The 25254-nt window shown below is 41.1% G+C and overlaps 1 protein-coding gene across 2 annotated transcripts in view; it reads right to left on the bottom strand.

The window, feature by feature from the left end:
• tbc1d4 (TBC1 domain family, member 4) overlaps positions 1-25254 on the bottom strand; it is a 151752-nt gene that overhangs the window by 94789 nt on the left and 31709 nt on the right. For both annotated transcript variants that reach the window (XM_024388629.2, XM_024388630.2), the window contains exons 2-4: positions 5175-5303; positions 4668-4917; positions 3945-4192 (exon numbers count right to left, since the gene is read on the bottom strand). In XM_024388629.2, coding sequence (XP_024244397.1) covers positions 3945-4192; positions 4668-4917; positions 5175-5303 — 627 coding nt within the window. The remainder of the gene's footprint in view (positions 1-3944; positions 4193-4667; positions 4918-5174; positions 5304-25254) is intronic.

Genomic DNA, 25254 nt, shown 5'->3' with positions numbered 1-25254 from the left:
TTAGACCAAAAAGCTCTATTTTTGTCTCATCAGACCACATGACCTTCTCCCATTCCTCCTCTGGATCATCCAGATGGCCATTGGCAAACTTCAGACGGGCCTGATCATGTACTGGCTTGAGCAGGGGGACCTTGCGTGCGCTGCAGGATTTTAATCCATGACGGCGTAGTGTGTTACTAATGGTTTTCTTTGAGACTGTGGTCCCAGCTCTCTTCAGGTCATTGGCCAGGTCCTGCCGTGTAGTTCTGAGCTGATCCCTCACCTTCCTCATGATCATTGATGCCCCACGAGGTGAGATCTTGCATGGAGCCCCAGACCGAGGGTGATTGACCGTCATCTTGAACTTCTTCCATTTTCTAATAATTGCGCCAACAGTTGTTGCCTTCTCACCAAGCTGCTTGCCTATTGTCCTGTAGCCCATCCCAGCCTTGTGCAGGTCTACAATTTTATCCCTGATGTCCTTACACAGGTCTCTGGTCTTGGCCATTGTGGAGTGGTTGGAGTCTGTTTGATTGAGTGTGTGGACAGGTGTATTTTATACAGGTAACAAGTTCAAACAGGTGCAGTTAATACAGGTAATGAGTGGAGAACAGGAGGGCTTCTTAAAGAAAAACTAAGAGGTCTGTGAGAGCCAGAATTCTTACTGGATGGTAGGTGATCAAATACTTATGCCATGCAATAAAATGCAAATGAGTTACTTAAAAATCATACAATGTGATTTTCTGGATTTTTGTTTTTGATTCCGTCTCTCACAGTTGAAGTGTACCTATGATAAAAAATGACAGACCTCTACATGCTTTGTAAGTAGGAAAACCTGCAAAATCGGCAGTGTATCAAATACTTGTTCTCCCCACTGTATATATGTATGTATGTATGTATGTATGTATGTATGTATGTATGTATGTATGTATGTATGTATGTATGTATGTATGTATGTATGTATGTATGTATATATCAAGGACCTAGAAGACTAAGTACAAGTTGATATCCTCTGGAATGACTGACTGGACTGTGATATTTGTCAAGTACATTGATGTGACAGAGAAATTCCGTTACTTAAAATATTTGCACTCAAAACTTGAAAATAAAACGATAACCCAAAACTATTACGTAGCTGAAGTTTGAAGAGGGCAAACTATTAGATTTCATGCTCAAGAAATGTGACCACATGATGTAAGGAAGTATTCTTTCAAAGAAACTGCCATTAAGGGAATAAGAAAATAACCTAACTGAATGTTCAGAAGCATATAGTGACCAATAAGATGATTTTGCACACTACATTTTTTCCTTGAGGGAGAAGCCGTCACAGCCTGGTTAAAGTATTTGAGGATCCATAGCAAAACAGTTGAGACCCAAAATAGCCTATTTCAATTTTCGCAGTTGATTTGGCGCATTTGGATAACTAAATTTGATTGAAATGTCATGTTGGGGAATAATCAGAATTAGTTGTATGATATGTTTTATATTCATTATATGCTTGTGAGTTACTTCTCATCAGAATGTCTATTTTTGTATAATACTGTTGGCCGGTTGCAGTTATCTGTTCTCTGACATGGGGTCAGTTACTTGGGCCGCAGAGAGGGGAGGGGTCAAGCTCGTCTTCATATGTAAACATATCTTTTGAATCAATTATCTCTTGGCTCCACAATGTCTGTGTGCCAGTCACTGTGTCTCTGTGATCTTGTCAAGGAGGGGGTATTTGATATATGCCTGTTGATAGGTTTTGTTATGGTCCTGAGAGCGAGAAAATAACATAGTTTAGGAGACAAAGCTGAACGATCATTTATGGCCAATGCTGTCTGGCTATGTGTGTCTTTGCTATAAAGGATCTCAGTTGCAATGTGTAAGGACTCTCAGAGAATTCATTTATAAACACTGAATTGATCTGAGCGTCACAGGGTTGTGATGGAGCTCATATAATTAAAGATGGACTTTATGATAACTCTGATTTGTGTGTGGTTTGCTCTCATGATTTGGTAAATACAGGAAATTTCCACAACAGTCATGCTCTGTAACTAGGGTTAAAATTTAAAACCAAATTGGGATCCTTGACAATAAGAGAAATCCCTATACGAAAAACATTTCTTTCTTTGTTATTTCCCACCATTTTTTTTTATAACAGTGCAGTTATCAAAAAAACATTTTATTTCCGATGTATTGCCTAAATATATACGATAGGCTACAAAAGGCCTGGGGAAAGTTGTGTAATTTAAATAAACCAGAGAGGAAGAGGCGAACTTGAGTCTACTTTGGTAAATTTGTGAGGCATGCAGCAAGAAAAGACATTGCGAGATACAGATTACCAAGACATCTGCGCACCACTGTTCTTTCTGCCTGCCCCCCTCTCGCTGGCTCGCCTGGGTTGTCGTCATTACGCCAATTCTATTACGAAACATTTCAAAACGAAAGCAAACGGCACGAAACGGAGGGACCTGCCTGAATTTGTCCAATAGAAACTTTTGTTTTAGTTTGGATGAATGACTGTCCCTTCACCAATGACACAAGTGTGTGTTCAGTCTTCGGTCTGTTGTGTGTAGAATATCCTAGCCTATTCATTGATGATACGCCCTGCTTTACTGAAGTTGGGAGACATTGAAAGCCAAGAAATTGCGAGATCCAGCTTTTGATTGCCGATAGATAAGCCTGCCTGGTGGCTGACCTGCCTATACTGTCCCCTCAATGTCCATCCCTGGCAAGCTCGTTATGAAAGACGCAAGTGTTTGTGTTCTCAGAAGTACGGCAACTATGAAGTCTCCTCCTTTCCAAAAAATACTGAATCTTAGGAGTTGATTCCTAGCAGAATCAAATCTTGACCCTCAGAAATGGGAGTCGACACCCTGGAATCGACGTGCAAGGACTCGAGGAATCAATTATTTTAGAGGTGATTCTCCAACACTACGTCATCATCGTTAACAGTTGGAAAAATGGTAGAGAAAGGCAAGCAGGAATGTCATGTACTGTATGGCAATACTTTGAGAAGGTAAACGAGAAGCAAATGCAAACTTTGCGAGGTGGAATTGAAGTACAGTATTGGTATTTAAATGTGCAATATGAAAGGGATGCACCATGAGACCTGGCAGCAGCACAGCTATGCATTTTCCTTATCGTTTTAATGGAGAATAAATATGGCAGTTTAACCGTTAAGAAAAAAAGATATATTTGTCACAACCCTAACTGTAACACAGTTCCCTCCCTGATAACTTGTGGGCAAATGTTGCAGCACATGTCCCAGTTTGAGTTGTGTTGTTGAGAAAGCTGCCAGACCCAAGGAGACCTCTCTCACTCCCTCCCCCTCTCTCCGTACATGCCATGTCCCATCTTCCTGTGAATGACTGAATGTAGCCAGCTGGTAGTAGAGCTGTATGGTGAGAGCATCAACACCTGAAGGACCTAGCTACCTAAAAGCACAGGCCAACTCAAAGAACACAACAACTTCTCCTGGCCATAGTACTAGGGCTATATACTATCACAACTGTTTGATATTCCTGTACTACAATACTGTATGTTACTACTATATATTACATGGTACTCCTCCTGAGTGCATATTCTTTTACTGGTTTATCCTCAGTGGTTTGGGATGGAAATGGTGAGAGTTACACTACATGGACAAAAGTATGTAGACACCTGCTCGTCGAACTGACTTTCTGCACTGCTAGTGCTGTTATTGTGAAGTGGAAACGTCTAGGAGAAACAACGGCTCAGCAAGTATCCGCAGCAATGTTCCAACATCTAGTGGAAAGTCTTCCCAGAAGAGTGGAGGCTGTTATAGCAGCAAAGGGGGGAACAACTCCATATTAATGCCAATGATATTGGAATGAGCTGTTCGACGAGCAGGTGTCTACATACTTTTTGCCATGTAGTGTACCTACCCCATACATTTAAAGTCATTCTAAGACCTAGTCAAGAGCCCTACTACTGCATCCAAATATAAACCCAGCCTGCACCTGGAAGAGCATGGTGCGGTTTTTGTCGGCGTCTGAGGGCTGGACGTTGTTGGGGGCACTGGCGTGGCGGCGGCGTGCCGGGGCGGCTTTGAGCGCACCTTCTAGGGGCCTCCGCTGCAGACTGCCCGCCAGGCTGCTGCAACGCGTCCGGAACTCCTGCTGCTCCTCGAAACCAGAGTCCTCCAGGATGCACTCGGGGAAGGACCCCCGCAGGCTGCCCAGGCTGGGGCTGTTGGACATGATCTTCCCTGGGAGACATAAGAACGAGTCAATACCCTCTAGGCCTTCAACCGCACTCCCCCAAACACAGGCTCCCCAGACATGCCCTTCACTACGGAGAAGACACAAGGACGAGTCATACACTAGACTGTTGGTCCAATGCCACATTTCTATTCACAGGTCTCTTGTGAAAAATAATGAATTGGACTTCAACTCAACACCTGTCCATCACATCTTCCAATTAGCTGCAAAATCTGTGCGACAACATCCTCAACCCCAACTTCATACCATATGCGGAAAATGGGACACGGAATGATGTGTTTTACTACAACTTAGCCTAGAACATCAGTTTTCAACTACAAAAGTGGATTTTAAGGAAAGTTATGCTTTAAGGTCACATTCGTATTTATGTTCATCAATCTAGCATGTTCTGTGTGGTACATTTCAGCAACAAGCTGCCCTCATCAAGAATTGTTTGGACACTTTACTGGGAGAGGTCCTTACCTCCAGAACCTCCTCTGTTAGTGACCTCATCCACCTCCAGCCCCTCAGGGTCCTCCAGCCCCTCACTGTGGGTGGTTGAGGAGAGGGGGTCTCCGTCATCCCCCATGATGAACTCTATGGGGGCGCTTTCTGTGGATCCCCGCTGGTCATTCAGGAGGCGCAGGTGCTTGCGCTCCAATTCATGCTGGCGGAACTTATTGATGCAGTCATCAATGAGGGTGGAGGGAGCCTTCTTGTGCCCGATAGTCACCTTTGATTAATGGATACAATTGATACAATGACTGGTTGATATCATCTAATTGATCTATTTCACAAACAATGTCAATTACCCATACAAATACAGTCGTAACTGTTTTAGGGAGCTTAGCTCTCACATATGATTAAGACAATTCAGTCATCTCAAACACATACCGACATAAAGATACTGTATATGGCTTTGATTCATGTCAAATTATTGATGATAAACACACAGTGAGGTTGAAAATGGATCTGATAGTGGTCCTGTACCTTGCCACAGTAGAGCACTTCAAACTTCTGGGAGTTATAAAAGGCCTCTTCAGTATCCCGCTTGGGCTTGGAGTCTTCCTTTAGGGCCGACTTTGACACCGCACGGATACTACTGATCACTTCTGGTACCTGGAGAGGAGGAGAGAGAAATATGAAGGATATGGAGGGAGAAATGAGAAGAGGGGAAGGGAAGGAAGGGAGAAAGGGGAGAAAGTGTAAATGGTGAAATTACTGAGATATAGATGTAATTATTGCAATAGTTTGTGAGTGGGAAACATACACTATAATTCAAAATTGACATGTTGAAATATAATCATTTTAAAAAGCGCTAATTTCCCTAAATCAAATTTAATTTGTCACATGCGCTGAATACAACAGTGAAATGCGTACTTACATGCACTAAACCAGCAATGCAGTTCAAGAAATGAATGAAAATATTTACTAAATAAACTAAAGTTTAAAAAATAATAAAAAGTAACAATGAAATAACAATAACGAGGCTATATGCAGTGGGTACCGGTACAGAGTCAATGTGCGGGGGTACATGTTAGTCAAGGTAATTTGTACATGTAGGTAGGGGTAAAGTGACTATGCATAGATAATAAACAGCAAGTAGCAGCAATGTAAAAACAAAGAGTGTGCGGGGGTCAATGTAAATAGTCCGGGTGGCCATTTGATTTATATTTATTATGGATCCACAGCATCTACTCTTCCTGGGGGTCTGTCAAATTTAAGGCACTTTTACAATTTATTTTACTGCGATTGATGTATTGGGCCGTACGCACTACCCGCCATAGCTCCTTATAGTCGGATGCCAAGCAGTTGCCATACCAGGCGTTGATGCAACCGGTCAGGATGCTCTCAAACCTTTTTTTTTTGTAGAACTTTGAGGACCTGGGGACCAATGCCAAATCTATTCAGTCTCCTGATGGGTAAAAGGTGTTGTCTGCCGTCTTCACGACTGTCTTGGTGTGTTCGGACCATGATAGTTTGTTGGTGATGTGGCCACCAAGGAACTTGAAACTCTCGACCCGCACCACTACAGCCACGTCGATGTAAATGGGGGCCTGTTCGGCCCTCCTTTTCCTGTAGTCCACGATCTTGCAAACGTTGTTGTTCTGGCACCACACGGCCACGTCTCTGACCTCCTCCCTATAGGCTGTCTCATCATTGTCGGTGATCAGGCCTACCACTGTTGTTTCGTCAGTATACTTAATAATGGTGTTGGGAGTCGTGCTTGGCCACGCAGTCGTGGTTGAACAGGGAGTACAGAAAGGGACTGAGCACGCACCCGAGGTACCTCCATGTTGAGGATCAGCGTGGCATATGTGTTGTTGCCTACCCTTACCGCCTTGGGGCGGCCCATCAGGAAGTCCAGGATCCAGTTGCAGAGGGAGGTGTTTAGTCCCATGGCCCTTAGCATAGTGATGAGCTTTGTGCACACTATGGTGTTGAACACTGAGCTGTGGTCAAGGAGCATTTCTCTCACACAGGTGTTGCTTTTGTCCAGCTGGGAAGGGGCAGTGTGGAGTGTGATTGAGATTGCGTCATCTGTGGATCTGTTGGGGCGGTATGTAAATTGGAGTGGGTCTAGGGTTTCCGGGATGATGGGGTTGTTGTGAGCCATGACTAGCCTTTCAAAGCACTTCATGGCTACCGACGTAAGTGCTACGGGTCTGTAGTCATTTAGGCAGGTTGCCTTTGTGTTCTTGGGAACAGGGACTATGGTGGTCTGCTTGAAACAGTAAGTATTAAAGACTCAGTCAGGGAGAGGTTGGCAATGTCAGTGAAGATACTTGCCAGTTGGTCCGTGCATGCTCGGAGTACACGACCTAGTAATCCGTCTGGCCCTGCGGCCCTGTGAATGTTGACCTGCTTAAAAGGTCTTGCTCACATCGGCTACGGGGAGCGTGATCACACAGTCATCAGGAAAACTAGTGCTCTCGTGCATGCTTCAGTATTGCTGGCCTTGAAGGTCACTGGGCAGCTCGCGGCTGTGTTTCCCTTTGTAGTCCGTAATAGTTCTCAAGCCATGCCACATCCAACCAGCGTCAGAGCCAGTGTTGTAGGATTCAATATTTTTTTGCCAGCTTGATGGTTCTTCTGCGGGCATAGTGGGATTTCTTATAAAGAGTCCGGATTATAATTAACAGTTTGTGTTACTACCTTACACAAGCTTGCATTTTCATCTCATACAATTGATTGAAATTACACAATTTTTACCTCAGATTGCGATGTTAATATAAAAATCTATAGTCATCTAGATGACACTAAATCGATTACTTTAAAACAGATTAATATCTTTGGTTTGGTACCGTTGATTTGATCATACATGCTTGTCCGTTGCAGGACAGTCACTATTTAGATCTAACTGTGGGAGAGATGATTTGTTGAAATTATCCAGTCAAAAAGGTCCTATTTTCTTTTTCATATTGGCCATCTACCATAAACACTGTCCCACAAAGAGAAGGGTTGATGGCTACTACATGTTCAAATCTATTGAAAGGTATACCCAAGTTCGTTGTGGTTTGAAGGGCGGAAATGGCACATACAATTGAAGTCGGAAGTTTATCTACACTTAGGTTGGAGTCAATAAAACTCATTCTTCAACCACTCCACAAATTTCTTGTTAACAAACTTCCTATTTCTCAACAAAGCATCCTTCCCTCATGCTGCCAAACATACCCTAGTAAAACTGACCATCCAACCGATCCTTGACTTCGGTGATGTCATTTCCAAAATAGCCTCCAACACTCTTCTTTACAAATTGGATGCAGTCTATCACAGTGCCATCCGTTTTGTCACCAAAGCCCCATATACTACCCACCACTGCAACCTGTATGCTCTCGTTGGCTGGCACTCGCTTCATATCTGTCGCCAAACACACTGGCTCTAGGTCATCTATAAGTCGTTGCTAGGTAAAGCACCGCCTTATCTCAGCTCACTGGTCACCATAGCAGGCCCACCCGCAGCACGAGCTCCAGCAGGTATATTTCACTGGTCACACCCAAAGCCAATTCCTCCTTCGGCAGTCCTTCCTTCCAGTTCTCTGCTGCCAATGACTGGAACAAACTGCAAAAATCACTTAAGCTGGAGACTGATATCTCCCTTCCTAGCTTTAAGCACCAGCTGTCAGTGCAGCTCACAGATCACTGCACATAGCCAATCTGTAAATAGCCAAACCAACTAACTACCTCATCACCATATTGTTATTTTGCTCCTTTGCGCCCCAGTACTGATACTTGCACACTCATCTCCTGCACATCTATCAACCCAGTGTTTAATTTGCCATACTATTATATTATTTCACCACTATGACATATTTATTGCCTCACCCACCTTATCTGAAGTCATTTGCACACACTATATATATATATAGACTTTCTCTATTGTATTATTGACTGTATGTTTGTTTATTCCATGTGTAACTCTGTGTTGTTTGTGTCGCACTGCTTTGCTTTATCTTGGCCTGGTCGCAGTTGTAAATGAGAACTTGTTCTCAACTAGCCTACCTGGTTAAATCAAAAAAAAATGTAAATGTAAACTATAGTTTTGGCATGTCGGTTAGGACATCTACTTTGTGCATGACAAGTAATTTTTCCAATAATTGTTTACAGACAGATTATTTCACTTATAATTATCACAATTCCAGTGGATCAGAAGTTTACATACGCTAAGTTGACTGTGCCTTTAAACAGCTTGGAAAATTCCAGAAAATCATGTCATGGTATTAAAAACTTCTGATAGGCTAATTGACATCATTTTAGTCAATTGGACGTGTACCTGTTGATGTATTTCAAGGCCAACCTTCAAACTCAGTGCCTCTTTGCTTGACATCATGGGGAAATCTAAAAAAATCTGCCAAAACCTCCAAGTCTGGTTCATCCTTGGGAGCAATTTCCAAACGCCTAAAGGTACCACGTTCATATGTACAAACAATAGTACGCAAGTGGGAACACACATCCGTCATACCGCTCAGGAAGGAGACGCGTTCTGTCTCCTAGAGATGAACGTACTTTGCTGCGAAAAGTGCAAATCAATCCCAGAACAGCAGCAAAGGACCCTGTGAAGATGGAGGAAACAGGTACAAAAGTATCTATATCAACAGTATATATCAAGAGTCCTGTATCGACATAACCTTAAAGGCCGCTCAGCAAGGAAGAAGTAACTGCGCCAAATCCGCCATAAAAAAAGGCAGACTACGGTTTGCAGCTGCAGATGGGGGCAAAGAATGTACTTTTTGGAGAAATATCCTCTGGTCTGATGAAACAAAAATAGCACTGTTTGGCCATAATGACCATAGTTATGTTTGGAGGAAAAAGGGGTAGGCTTGCAAGCCGAAGAACACCATCCCAACCATGAAGCACGGGGGTGGCTGCATCATATTAGGGGGTGCTTTGCTGCAGGAGGGACTGGAGCACTTCACAAAATAGATGGCATTATGAAGCAGGAAAATTATGTGGATATATTGAAGCAACATCTCAAGACATCAGTCAGGAAGTTAAAGCTTGGTCCCAAATGGGTCTTCCAAATGGACAATGACCACAAGCATACTTCCAAAGTTGTGGAAAAATAGCTTAAGGATTACAAAGTCAAGGTATTGGAGTGGCCATCATAATGCCCTGACATCAATCCTATAGAACATTTGTGGGCAGAACTGAAAAAGGGTGTGCAAGCAAGGAGGCCTACAAACCTGACTCAGTTACACCAGCTTTATCAGGAGGAATGGGACAAAATTCACCCAACTTATTGTGGGAAGCTTGTGGAGGGCTACCCAAAACATTTGACCCAAGTTAAACGATTTAAAGGCAATGCTACCAAATACACTCAATTAGTATGTAAACTTCTGACCCACTGGGAATGTGATGAAAGAAATAAAAGCTGAAATAAATCATTATTTCTACTATTATTCTGACATTTCACATTCTTAAAATAAAGTGGTGATTCTAACTGACCTAAAGACAGGGAATTTTTACTCTGATTAAATGCCAGGAATTGTGAAAAACTGAGTAAATGCATTTGGCTACGGTGTTTGTAAATTTCTGACTTCAACTGTAACTACAAACCACAACAACAGACCACAACTATTGAACATAACTCCTGATGACAACCACACAACTACTAATCACAAGTACTGACCACAAACACACAACTGACCACAACCACAAAACTACAGACCAATAATGCCCGACCACAACTACTGACCACAATCACGAAACTACCGACCACACAACTACTGACCACAAGCAATGACCAATCACACAACTACTGACCACCACTATCAACCAAAACTACTCTCCACAAACTTCTGACCACAACCACTGAACCAAACTACTGACCACTATCATTGATATGAAAGGAAAGTTTCAAACAACAATGTGTGAGCAGCATTAGGTGAAAATGGATGAGAAATACTCCTACTAGAGAGATGGAAAGATACACTAATACATTTAGAGATATTCATACCCCTTTACTTACTGCACATTTTGTTGTGTTACAGCCTGAATTCCAAATTAATTCAATTGATATTTTCTCACCCATCAACACACAAAACCCCATAATGACAAAGTGTAAACAGTTTATTGTATTTTTTTGCAAACGTATAGAAAATTAAATACTGAAATATCTCATTTGCATAAGTATTCACACTACATGTTAGAATCCCGTTTGACAGTGATTACAGCTGTGAGTCTTTCTGGGTAAGTCTAAGAGCTTTCTACATCTGGATTGTGTTAGAATCCCGTTTGGCAGGGATTACAGCTGTGAGTCTTTCTGGGTAAGTCTCTAAGAGCTTTGCACCCCTGGACTGTACAATATTTATTTAAATTATTCAAGTTGTTTGTTGATCATTGCGTTGCTAAACAGACTTTTTCAAGTCTTGCCATATATTTGGAAGCCGATTTAAATCAAAACTATAACTAGGCCACTCAGGAACATCCAATGTGGTCTTGAAGAGTTGTACGCAGTGATGTGCTGTGTTGCCCCAAACATAAAAGTCTTTGTATTCAGGACATAAAGTAAATTTCTTTGCCAAATGTTTTGCAATTTTACTTTATTGCCTTATTATAAAAAGGACTACATTTTTTGAATATTTGTATTCTGTACAGGTTTCCTACTTTGCACTCTGTCATTTAGTTTCATATTGTGGAGTAACTATAATGTTGTTGATCCATTCTCAGTTTTCTCCTATCACAGCCATAAAACTATTTAACTTCCTCTTTGGCAATGGAGTTAGGAAGGACGCCTGTATCTTTGTAGTGACTGGGTGTATTGATACACCACCCAAAGTGTAATTACTAACTTCACCATGCTCAAAGGGATTTTCCAAGATAATTGTATGTGTGGGGTACATTTAAAAGTACATTTTGTATTTTTATTGAATTTTAAAACATACTTGCAGTAAAGCCTCTCAACATATACATTACATTCAATCATCTAGCAGACATCCATCCAGAGCGACCCACAGGAGCGACCACGGTCAAGCACCCCGCCCAAGGGCACATCGACAGATCTCTCACCAAGTCAAATTGGAGACCGAACCAGCGATCTCTTGGCCAACAGCCCAAGCCCCCAACCAACCACCAACCATTCAAGATCCCCCCACAGTTCTCGAGAGTAGCCCCTCAACCATCCGAGACAAAAAGTCCCCCTCCACCCATCTCACCTATAGTGTATTCGGAAACTATTCAGAACCCTTGACTTTAAAAAAAAAAAAAAAAAAAATTACTTTACAGCCTTCTTCTAAAATTATTAAATATATTTTTTCCCTTATCAATCTACACACAATACCCCATAATGATAAAGCAAAACAGGTTTTTAGAAATGTGTGAATTTAACTTCTTGGATATAGGGGGCGCTCTTTTAATTTATGGATAAAAAAACGTGCCCGTTTTAAGCGCAATATTTTGTCACGAAAAGATGCTCGACTATGCATATAATTGGCAGCTTTGGAAAGAAAACACTAACGTTTCCAAAACTGCAAAGATATTATCTGTGAGTGCCACAGAACTCATGCTACAGGCGAAACCAAGATTAAACTTCAACCAGGAAATGGGCAGAATTTTTGAAGCTCTGTTTCCCATTGTCTCCTTATATGGCTGTGAATGCGCCGGGAATGAGCCTGCCCTTTCTATCGTTTCTCCAAGGTGTCTGCAGCATTGTGACGTATTTGTAGGCATATCATTGGAAGATTGGCCATAAGAAACTACATTTACCAGGGGTCCACCCGGTGTCCTTTGTCTAAATTGGTGCGTAATCTACAAGCTGCACGCAGTCATCCAGTGATTGAGAGGAGAGGGGAGGCTTTCAACGAACGATATATCATTAAGAGATATGTGAAAAACACCTTGAGGATTGATTCTAAACAACGTTTACCATGTTTCAGTCGATATTATGGAGTTAATTTGGAAAAAAGTTTGGCATTTTGAAGACTGAATTTGTTTTTTTTTGGTAGCCAAACGTGACGCACCAAACGGAGCAATTTCTCCTAAACAAATCATCTTTCAGGAAAAACTGAGCATTTGCTATCTGAGAGTCTCCTCATTGAAAACATCTGAAGTTCTTCAAAGGTAAATGATTTTACTTGAATGATTCTGTTTTGTCAAAAAATGTTGCCTGCTAATGCTAAATGCTACGCTAAATGCTACGCTAGCTGCGCTAGCTGTTACACAAATGCTTGTTTTGCTATGGTTGAGAAGCATATTTTGAAAATCTGAGATGACAGTGTTGTTAACAAAAGGCTAAGCTTGAGATCTAGCGTATTAATTTCATTTCATTTGCGATTTTCATGAATAGTTAACGTTGCGTTATGGTAATGAGCTTGAGGCTGTATTCACGATCCCGGATCCGGGATGGCTCGACGCAACAGGTTAAGGTGAACCTCAACCTGCTCAGGACCTCAGACTGGGGTGTTCATCAAGAATCTCTCTGTACTTTACGCCGATTAATTAGGGCCGATTTCAAGTTTTCATAACAAATCGGAATTTTTGGAAACCGATTTGGCCGATTTTTTTTACACCTTATTTCAATCTTTATTTAACTAGGCAAGTCAGTTAAGAAAACTTTCTTGGGGCTTCCCGGGTGGCGCAGTGGTTAAGGGCGCTGTACCGCAGCACCAGCTGTGCCACCAGAGACTCTAGTTTCGCGCCCAGGCTCTGTCGTAACCGGCCGCGACCGGGAGGTCCATGGAGCGACGCATAATTGGCCTAGCGTCGTCTGGGTTAGGGAGGATTTGGCCGGTAGGGAAATCCTTGTCTCATCGCGCACCAGCGACTCCTGTGGAGGGCCGGGTGCAGTGCGTGCTAACCAAGGTTGCCAGGTGCACGGTGTTTCCTCCGACACATTGGTGGGGCTGGCTTCCGGGTTGGATGGCGCTGTGTTAAGAAGCAGTGCGGCTTGGTTGGGTTGTGTATCGGAGGACGCATGACTTTCAACCTTCGTCTCTCCCGAGCCCGTACGGGAGTTGTAGCGATGAGACAAGATAGTAGCTACTAAAACCAATTGGATACCACGTAATTGGGGAGAAAAAATTAAAAAAATTAAAATAAAAACAGAAAAAAAAAATGTTTTTAAAGAACATTCTTATTTTCTGCCTCGTTCAGGGGGATTCAATCTTGCAACCTTACAGTTAACTAGTCCAACGCTCTAACCACCTGCCTCTCATTGCACTCCACGAGGAGAATTGCCTGTTACGCGAATTCAGTAAGCCAAGGTAAGTTGCTAACTAGCATTAAACTTATCTTATAAAAAACAATCAATCATAATCACTAGGTTGATGATATTACTAGTTTATGTAGTGTGTCCTGCGTTGCATTTAATTGATGGGGTGCGTATCGTTGCTCCAATGTGTACCTAACCATGAACATCAATGCCTTTCTTAAAATCAATACACAGAAGTATATATTTTAAAACCTGCATATTTTGCTAAAATAAATCCAGGTTAGCAGGCAATATTAACTAGGTGAAATTGTGTCACTTCTCTTGCGTTCATTCCACGCAGAGTCAGTGTATATGCAACAGTTTGGGCATTTTCCAGAATTTGCCAGAATTTTACGTAATTACGACATAACATTGAAGGTTGTGCAATGTAACAGGAATGCTTAGACTAATGGATGCCACCCCTTAGATAAAATACAGAACGGTTCCATATTTCACTGAAAGAATAAACATTTTGTTTTCGAGATGATAGGTCATTAATATGGTCGAATCCGGAAACTAAGGCTCTATTTCTGTGTGTTATTATGTTATAACTAAGACTATGATTTGATAGAGCAGTCTGACTGAGCGGTGGTAGGCAGCAGCAGGCTCGTAAGCATTCATTCAAACAGCCCTTTCGTGCGTTTTGCGAGTAGCTCTTCGCTGTGCTTCAAGCATTGCGTGGTTTGTGACTTCAAGCCTATCAACTCCCGAGATTAGGCTGGTGTAACCGATATGAAATGGCTAGCTAGTTAGCTGGGTGCGCGCTAATAGCGTTTCAAACGTCACTCGCTCTGAGATTTGGAGTGGTTGTTCTCCTTGCTCTGCATGGGTAACGCTGCTTTGAGGGTGGCTGTTGTCGTTGTGTTCCTGTTTCGAGCCCAGGGAGGAGCGAGGAGAGGGACGGAAGCTATACTGTTACACTGGCAAACTAAAGTTCCTAGAAGAACATCCAATAGTCAAAGGTTAATGAAATACAAATGGTAGAGAGCGAAATAGTCCTATAATAACTACAACCTAAAACTTCTTACCTGGGAATATTGAAGACTCATGTTAAAAAGGAACCACCAGCTTTCATATGTTCTCTTGTTCTGAGCAAGGAACGTAAACATTAGCTTTCTTACATGGCACATACTTCACTTTTACTTCTCCAACACTTTGTTTTTGCATTATTTAAACCAAATTGCACGTTGCATTATTTATTTGATGCTAAATTGTTTGATGTATTATATTAAGTTAAAGTAAGTGTTCATTCAGTATTGTTGTAATTGACATTATTAAAAAATAATAATAATAATAATTGATTCAAAGATTAAATTGGTATCGACTTGTTCTGGTCCTCCCATAATCGGTATCGGTATTGAAAAATCATAAAATCGGCCGACCTCTACTGGCCACTATACCATCTAGGCCTGATTGTTGGAGTGCTAGACACGGTTGGGAGAACCTTCCAGAAGGACCTCCCATCTTCACAGAGGACCTCTGGAGCTCTGTCAGAGTGACCATCGGGTTCTTGATCACCTCCCTGACCAAGGCCCTTTTCCCTCGATTGCTCAGTTTGGCCGGGCGGCCAGCACTAAGAAGAGTCTTGGTGGTTCCAAACTTCTTCCATTTAAGAATGATGGAGGTCTTGGGGATCTTCAATGCTGCATAAGTGTTTTGGTAACCTTCCCCAGATCTGTGCATCGACACAATCCTGTCTCGGAGCTCTATGGACAGTTCCTTCGACCTTATGGCTTGGTTTTTGCTCTGACATGCACTGTCAACTGTGGGACCTTATATAGACAGGTGTGTGCCTTTCTAAATCATGTCCAATTAGTGGAATTTACCACAGGTGCACTCCAATCAAGTTGTAGAAACAAAGATGATCACTGGAAACAGGATGCACCTAAGCTCAATTTCGAGTCTCATAGCAAAGAGTCTGAATACTTATGTAATAAGGTATTGTTTTTTTTATTTTTAATACATTTGCATAAATTCTACAAACCAGTTTTTGCTTTGTCATAGGGTATTGTGTGTAGATTGATGAGGAAAAATGTGTATTTAATACATTTTAGGTTAAGGCTGTAACATAACAAAATGTGGAAAAGTAAAGGGATCTGAAATCTTTCCGAATGCACTGTATGTTTTCAAAACACATACTGCCTCCAGCTCACATTGTGAATTAATGGGTGACACGCAGATAGATAGCCTGTTGCCGGCACTTGAATGGTAGGCGAGTTTCAATTACCAGTTGATACATTTTTTTAAAAAGACACACAGGCCAATTGAATTCCACTTAATTATGCAAATTAAGCTATAGCCCAATAAGCATGATGGTCAATTTTATTTACATCGACTGGTATTTCCATCAATGACTACAAAGCATTATTTTGCAATGGGATTTCTTTTCTCCTACCGCCTGGCTCTGGACCGATGCATCAGCTGTCACCCGTATCTCTGCCCTCAGATAAAGTTTCTCTTTCTGCTCGTCTGCCTCCAATAACTCAATCTCCGTCTTCAAAGTTTGAATCTGATCCATGTGCACCTTCATCAGATTAGCAGAATGGTACCGCCCTGAGCCCCCATTGATTAGTGGCCTCTATTAGAACCAATAGATAAATTAACTCATTTAAACTTTAGAACTGCAAGTGACACTCACACAAATGCTGCATACAGAAACACATTTTAAGAATATAGCAAAACTCACACTCCCTTCCTATGTGTCTGACTGATGCCCACCGCCATGCCATTGCTATAGAACAAAAACAGAATTTTTGGAAACAGCCTTTCTGGTAGTCCCGGGTTGCAAGTGTTGGAAAGCTGGACTCGAGGACGCATAGCAATGCTATCAGTAATTGCAATCTTGGATAGATAGCTACAATTTTCTCACTGCATTTAAACTTATCCAATCTTCACACACCGCCACTGTGCAGCATGCATGCAGACGTACTGTAGCTAGCTAGCTAACGTTAGCTAGCCCATCTGTAGCACCCAACAGAAACCATCGGCAAAGTTACTATTGAAGCTATTTAATTTATTTGCTGAGACTTGGCCTATTTAGAAGGCTATTTTTGTCAGCATAAAATTGAGTGACGCACTCATTCGTCTTTCGTTCAAAATAAGTTATACTATAATGCAAGGTTAAAGACACATTCTTCCTGATCATCTTTTGCATATGCAGTCTCTCTCTCGTTAGGGCAAATTAGGTCTGTGATATTGAGTACAAAATGTTAAACTTTAGAACTTAAGCCTCGAATATATTGCAAGTTCTCCCATTTTGGCCATTAGGCTACCATTTACAATTAGGACTCAACTCTAATCGGTAGCCAAAACTGTGGTACAAAGAGACATTTTTCACACCTAGCCGAGCTATTAAGACGATTCTTTTGTAAATTAATGGACGTGTGAAAGCTTCGGTCTAAGCTCTCCTCTCGAACTAGAGTTCTGTGTCTGCAAAAATATCAGCTGGTAGGTGGTCCCGAGGTTGAGAGAGAACTTGGGTAATTAAAATAGTGCAATTACACTTAAGATGTGGACTGACCCATTTTTTTTTAAATGGGATACTTGTGCCTTACAGACCATTACTCGAGGAGAGGGTGCTATCCACCATGGAATGGGACAGCTCCCAGGTCCAAACTGCAGAAAACACAAGGTGAAAGAATACCGGTGGATCTGGTTGATTTCCACTATCACTTCAAAAGAAACCTTGGAGGCAAAAAGCTCTTCACCTGGAAATGTAATAAAGCGTCACCGTTTTAGTAGCTTTTTTTGTTGGCCAATTCAGGCTTTCATTCATAGACCATACGCAGGCCAAATGGTAAAAGTCTGAGTAGGCATACACTAAATACACCTATATTTGTTTATTTACGTTTCAGTTCAACTACAGTGGCAAGAAAAAGTATGTGAACCCTTTGGAATTACCTGGACTTCTGCATAAAGTGGTCATAAAATTTGATCTAATATTCATTTAAGTCACAACAACAGACACAAACAGTCTGCTTAAACTAATTACACACAAACAATTATATGTTTTCATGTCTTTATTGAACACCGTGTAAACATTCACAGTGCAGGGAGGGGAAAGTATGTGAACCCTTGGATTTAATAACTGTTTGACCCTACTTTGGCAGCAATAACTTCAACCAAATGTTTTCTGTAGTTGCGTATCAGACCTGCACAACAGTCAGGAGAAATTTTGGACTATTCCTCTTTACAGAACTGTTTCAGTTCAGCAATATTCTTGGGATGTCTGGTGTGAATACATCTCTAAATCGGGTTGAGGTCAGGACTCTGACTGGGCCACTCCAGAAAGGCGGATTTTCTTCTGTTGAAGCCATTCTATTGTTGATTTACTTCTGTGTTTTGGGTCGTTGTCCTGTCGCATCACCCAACTTCTGTTGAGCTTCAATTGGAGGACAGCTAGCCTAACATTCTGCTGCAAAAATTTCTTGGGAATTCATTTTTCCGTCGATGATAGCAAGCTGTCCAGGCCCTGAGGCAGCAAAGCACCTCCAAACCATGATGCTCCCTTCACGATACTTTACAGTTTGGATGTTGGTGTGCTGTGCCTTTTTTTCTTCACACATAGTGTTGTGTGTTCCTTCCAAACACCACAACTTTAGTTGAATCTGTCCACAGAATATTTTGCCAGTAGCGCTGTGGAACATCCAGGTGCTCTTTTGCAAACTTCAGACGTGCAGCAATGGGTTTTTTTTCTTCTTCCGTGGTGTCCTCTCATGAACACCATTCTTGTTTAGTGTTTTACATATCGTAGACTCGTCAGAGATGTTTGCATGTTCCAGAGATTTCTGTAAGTCTTTAGCTGACTCTAGGATTCTTCTTAACTTAATGAGCATTCTGCTTTGTGCTCTTGCAGTCATCTTGGCAGGACCACCACTCCTAGGGAGAGTACAGTGTTGAACTTTCTCCATGTATAGACAATTTGTCTTACCGTGGACTGATGAACATCAAGGCTTTTAGAGATACTTTTGTAACCCTTTCCAGCTTAATGCAAGTCAACAATTCTTATTCTTGGGTCTTCTGAGATCTATTTTGTTTGAGGCATGGTTCACATCAGGCAATGCTTCTTGTGAAAAGCAAACCCACATTTTTGTGAGTGTTTTTTTTTTTATAGGGCAGGGCAGCTCTAACCAACATCTCCAATCTCATCTTATTGATGGGACTCCAGGTTAGCTGACTCCCAACTACAATTAGCTTTTGGGGAGGTCATCAGCCTAGGGGTTCACATACTTTATCAAACCTACACTGTGAATGTATAAATTATGTATTCAATATAGAGTTAAAAAATAAAATAATTTGTGTTATTAGTTTAAGCAGACTGTTTCTGTTGTAGTGATGATGAAGATCAGATCTAATTACCAATTTATGCAGAAATCCAGATAATTCCAAAGGATTCACATACTTTTTCCTGACACTATTTTATTAGCTAAATATTAGAAGGCTCTTCCAAAGCAATTTGAGTTGTCAATATGTCGCATTTGCAAAAATAAAATGTTATCGTTCTTAATTCATGGCATGGTTTATTTTCATCCAAATGTTGACTATGACACAAATTCTTTCATACAGGAGATGGAAATAATAGCCTCCTGTCTGGAGACAAAAACAATGAGGCTAAATTAATGGATGTTATTGTAAGAGGTACCTTATTAATTCAATATAAAACTTCATTAAGAAGGTTAAAACCAAATTAAATTAGATACATCGAAATACGAAAGCTATAGACTAATAGGTGTGTTAGAAAATGACAAGCTCGCGGCACACATCTGACTATTCATTATGTATAGGATTTACATTACTCATTTAGTTCACATTCTTCATTCTAACCACAATGTGACAAAACATAGAACACACACACCATAAGCAGATTAACTTGACTTAAACATATAAATTAAATCGCAAGTAAGTGTAATAAATAAAACAAACACATTAAATAGCTCAGGTCTTAAAAATATGGGCAACCTGTTTTACCTCCGTATCCTCGCTGGAATCTCTTTCATTCACTTTCTTTTACACATCAGCAAAGGACTCAGTGTTTCAGAAACTATCATCCATTCATGTCATTCATCAAATCGTTATTGGTCACATACACGTGATTAGCAGATGTTATTACAGGTGTAGCGAAATGCTTGTGCTTCTAGCTACGACAATGCAATAATATCTAAGTAGTAACAAATTACGCAACATATACAAAATACATTTAGGACTGAATTAAGAGAGTATATACATATGGACGAGTGATGTCAGAGCAGAACGGACTAAGATACAGTAGAATAGTATAGAAAACAGTATATATATATATATATATATAATGGACGAGTGATGTCAGAGCAGAACGGACTAAGATACAGTAGAATAGCATAGAAAACAGTACATATATTTATATATATGGGAGGAGCGATGTCAGAGCGGAACAGACTAAGATACAGTAGAATAGTATAGAAAACAGTATATATATGGACGTGCAACGTCAGAGCAGACTAAGATACAGTAGAATAGTATAGAAAACAATATATATATGGACGAGCGATGTCAGAGCAGAACGGACTAAGATACAGTATATATATATATATATATGGGACGAGCGATGTCAGAGCGGAACAGACTAAGATACAGTAGAATAGTATAGAAAACAGTGTGTGTGTAATATATATATATGGACGAGTGATGTTAGAGCAGAACGGACTAAGATACATATATATATGGACGAGCAACGTCAGAGCAGAACGGACTAAGATACAGTAGAATAGTATAGAAAACAGTATATATATATATATATATAATGGACGAGTGATGTCAGAGCAGAACAGACTAAGATACAGTAGAATAGTATAGAAAACAAATATATATATATATATACACACACACACACATACATGCATACTGCTCAAGTGTCTTTTTATATTCTGTTTGTACAGCCTCATGCTTTATCAAGGAAAAGGGCCTTTTTTACATTTCCAAACCTTCTCTGGAAGACTTACACATACTTGCAAACAGGCCCCATCATTCATTTTCTTGTCATGTTGTTCCAATAGTTTGAAGACTTCAGAAAAAGTATGGTTAAAAACACTAGGCAATTGAAAGGATCCTGTACTGTGGCCAAATGTAGGCCTAGTGCTTCTCAAGTGAACCATACTTTATCTGCACACCGAAAAAGCATGAGGTTGAACAAACAGAATATAAAAATACGAACAATAACAAGATGTATCATTCTGGGACAAACCCAAATTAGGCCGTGAGCCAGGAAACAGCTTTCACATAGACGCAACCTGAACAGGACAACTATACAAGGCTATATACACAAGGCTCGAGACCTGGAAAAATACAACAGACTTTGGAACAAATGAGAGACTGAAGTTAACAGTCTTCTTCCTCTATTGTGTCACACAAAGCTGGAGGCAAAATAAGCAGAGGCATCATGCCAAAAAACATTGGAAAATGCAGTGTAAGGGCTCAGGGAAATCAAAAAAAAATAATAATTTAAGCACATGCTTGATAAACAACAGGTGTAGACGAACAGTGACCTGCTTATTCGGGCCCTTCCAAACAATGCAGAGAAAAAGAAGATCATATTAAAAGTAAAAACACGTAATAATAAATACACAACGAGTAACAATAACTTGGTTATATACACTGGGTAGCTGTACCGAGTCGATGTGCAGGGGTACGAGGTAATGGAGGTAGATACTGTACATACATATAACTAAGAATAAAGTTACTAGGCAACAGGAAAGATAATAAACTAACAGTAGAAGCAGCATATGTGATGAGTCAAAAAAGTTAGAAAAAAAGGGCCATACAGATAATCAAGTAGCTACCCGGACTAACTATGTAGCACTCTTATGGGGGTCCTGTTGGTTCCAGACTTGGTGCATCGGTACCTCTTGCAGTGTAGTAGCAGAGAGAACAGTCTAGGACTTGGGTGGCTGGAGTCTGACAACTTTAGTGCCCATTTCTGACACCACCTGGTAGAGAGGTCCTGGATAGCAGGGAGCTCAGCCCGGTGCGCACTGCCCTCTGTTGGTCAGATGCCAAGCAGTTGCCATATCAAGCGGTGATGCAGCCAGTCCAGATATGGATTGGAGTGGGAAGAGAGAGTGGGAAGGGTGTGTGGGGGGGACAGAGCAAGAGAGAGACTAAACCAAACTACACCATGCAGAGGCATTCAAGTCAACGCTGTCTGTTCTTTTGGAAATTCTAGGAAAATGTGAATGCATTCCATCTGGCAGCCTGCGTAGAAGAAATGGAGTGGTGTGAACAAAATAACTCTCGATCAATAACAGCATTCCGCCTTAAATCTGCCAGACACAACAGCACAGGAGTAATGGCGACTGAATGGCCAGCTCTTAAAAAAAGCTTCTGCTTTTCAGAAACACAACCCAAGGTCAAACAAATTGGCCTACTTGTTTAAGTGGGCAATGAATGAATGCTAAACCAAACAAAACCTCCCTGTATCTGCAGTGCTGCACACACCCTATCGCTCTAACTCCGATAAGAGGGGCAGTTGGTCTGTTGGACATACCGATGGTATGATTTTCAATTCCTCTTTGCAGGGGTGCGTACTACGCCACTGTTTATAAGTTAAAAGGATACTTCAGGATTTTGTCCTGATGTTAGGCCGCGATGTGGCTATGCCATATGGCTGTGGGCTACACTTGTTCATTTAGTAGACAAGACTTGCTTAGAATACGGTGGCATTATTTTATAGCATGAAGAATACAATTGAATAAAGCTGAATAAAATAAAGGATATTTGAGGGAGTGCGCACATGCGGTTATTCTGTGTTGAGCGGTTAACAAAGAAATAGCTATTCCTATATGCTTCATTTAGAGTTATTCATGTAACTTTAGTTCTACAAACATTTTGCTACAGTGGGGCAAAAAAGTATTTAGTCAGCCACCAATTGTGCAAGTTCTCCAACTTAAAAAGAGTAGGCCTGTAATTTATCAAAATCACATTGTAGGATTTTTTATGAATTTATTTGCAAATTATGGTGGAAAATAAGTATTTTTTGTCAATAACAAAAGTTTCTCAATACTTTGTTATATACCCTTTGTTGGCAATGACAAAGGTCAAACGTTTTCTGTACGTCTTCACAAGGTTTTCACACACTGTTGCTGGTATTATGGCCCATTCCTCCATGCAGATCTCCTCTAGAGCAGTGATGTTTGGAGCTGTTGCTGGGCAACACAGACTTTCAACTCCCTCCAAAGATTTTCCATGGGGTTGAGATCTGGAGACTGGCTAGACCACCCCTGGACCTTGAAATGCTTCTTACGAAGCCACTCCTTCATTGCCCGGGGGTGTGTTTGGGATCATTGTCATGCTGAAAGACCCAGCCACGTTTCATCTTCAATGCCCTTGCTGATGGAAGGAGGTTTTCACTCAAATCTCACGATACATGGACCGATTCATTCTTTCCTTTACACGGATCAGTCGTCCTGGTCCCTTTGCAGAAAAACAGCCCCAAAGCATGATGTTTCCACCCCCATGCTTCACAGTAGGTATAGTGTTCTTTGGTTGCAACTCAGCATTCTTTGTCCTCCAAACACAACGAGTTGAGTTTTACCAAAAAGTTATATTTTGGTTTCATCTGACCATATGACATTCTTCCAATCTTCTTCTGGATCATCCAAATGCTCTCTAGCAAACTTCAGACGGGCCTGGACATATACTGGCTTAAGCAAGGGGACATGTCTGGCACTGCAGGATTTGAGTCCCTGGCGGCATAGTGTGTTACTGATGGTAGGCTTTGTTACTTTGGTCCCAGCTCTCTGTGGGTACTTCACTAGGTCCCCCCGTGTTGTTCTGGGATTTTTGCTCACCGTTCTTGTGATCATTTTGACCCCACGGGGTGAGATCTTGCGTGGAACCCCAGATCGAGGGAGATTATCAGTGGTCTTGTATGTCTTCCATTTCCTAATAATTGCTCCCACAGTTGATTTCTTCAAACCAAGCTGCTTACCTATTGCAGATGCAGTCTTCCCAGCCTGGTGCAGGTCGACAATTTTGTTTCTGGTGTCCTTTGACAGCTCTTTGGTCTTGGCCATAGTAGAGTTTGGAGTGTGACTGTATGAGGTTGTGGACAGGTGTCTTTTATACTGATAACAAGTTCAAACACGTGCCATTAATACAGGTAACGAGTGGAGGACAGAGGAGCCTCTTAAAGAAGAATTTACAGGTCTGTGAGAGCCAGAAATCTAGCTTGTTTGTAGGTGACCAAATACTTATTTTCCACCAGAATTTGCAAATAAATTCATTAAAAATCCTACAATGTGATTTTCTGGATTTTTTTTTCTCATTTTGTCTGTCATAGTGTAAGTGTACCTATGATGAAAATTACAGGCCTCTCGTCTTTTTAAGTGGGAGAACTTGCACAATTGGTGGCTGACTAAATACTTTTTTGCCCCACTGTATATGTTTTGAATTTTAATACATTGTAAGGCTGCATGACAACTATAATGATGATTTGAAAACAGTCACATGAAAGGCATGAGCTCTGCTTTGTTTTTGCGCAGGCTGTAAACACTTAGTCTCTCATTCACAATTTCCCAGTGGCATCCCCGTAATGCCTACTAAATTATTTTTTTTAAACATGCCCTTTAAGGCCAGTGCCCTTGATCTAAATATAATAATTATAGTTCACTTCTCCCCGAGTGCTGCGTGCTCCGAAGCACCACTCACATCCTCTTATCACGTGATCAGGTGTTTCTCACAGGCTACAAGTGAAGACAGACACATTGGGGATGCAACTGAGCACGTTGTTTTCCAATTGCAAGGTGCATATTGAAGACATTGGAAGAACTGTCCACATTTACTTTTCGTCAGCCAACAAGAGGAATAGGCCTAACAAACAGCAAAAGCACTAGCGTATATCAATCTATAGTATAAAAGTTGACCTATTCTATGCGAGAAAAAAATATTCCAAACAGTCTGGGACAGTTGTGGGATGCAATTGATCCCAAATTAATATAACCACTAGCATCAAAAAAACTTAAAACGCAATGTTGATAAACTATTAGGATATTTCTTCACAGTATAAAGCACAGCAATGCGCCCACGGCATTAGGCTATAAGCGTGAATGTTCCATTAGCAGGAAAACACCATTATCACATTGGTGGTCACTTTTGATTAGGCATGTAATGCTTTAATTATAAAAGGTGTGTTTTTTACATGTGAACTCACATGAAGTATTTGATTAGATTTGAGGGATAATAGTGCTGAGTACCAGGCAGTTAGCAAGTTTGGTAGGCTACTAATGACCAACAGCAGCATCAGTGCTTCGAATTACCGTGACTAAGCAGTTGTGGAATTTGACTGCCTTAATGGCTCGTGTGGCGGTAATACGGTCGCCATAACAGCCCAAGTCATCAGTCAAAAAGAGGG

This window comes from Oncorhynchus tshawytscha, linkage group LG26 (assembly GCF_018296145.1).
Source record: "Oncorhynchus tshawytscha isolate Ot180627B linkage group LG26, Otsh_v2.0, whole genome shotgun sequence".
In the NCBI taxonomy this organism is placed as follows: domain Eukaryota; kingdom Metazoa; phylum Chordata; class Actinopteri; order Salmoniformes; family Salmonidae; genus Oncorhynchus; species Oncorhynchus tshawytscha.
The sequence above is the reverse complement of the archived record's forward strand: the minus strand, read 5'-3'. Positions and strand labels throughout refer to the sequence as shown.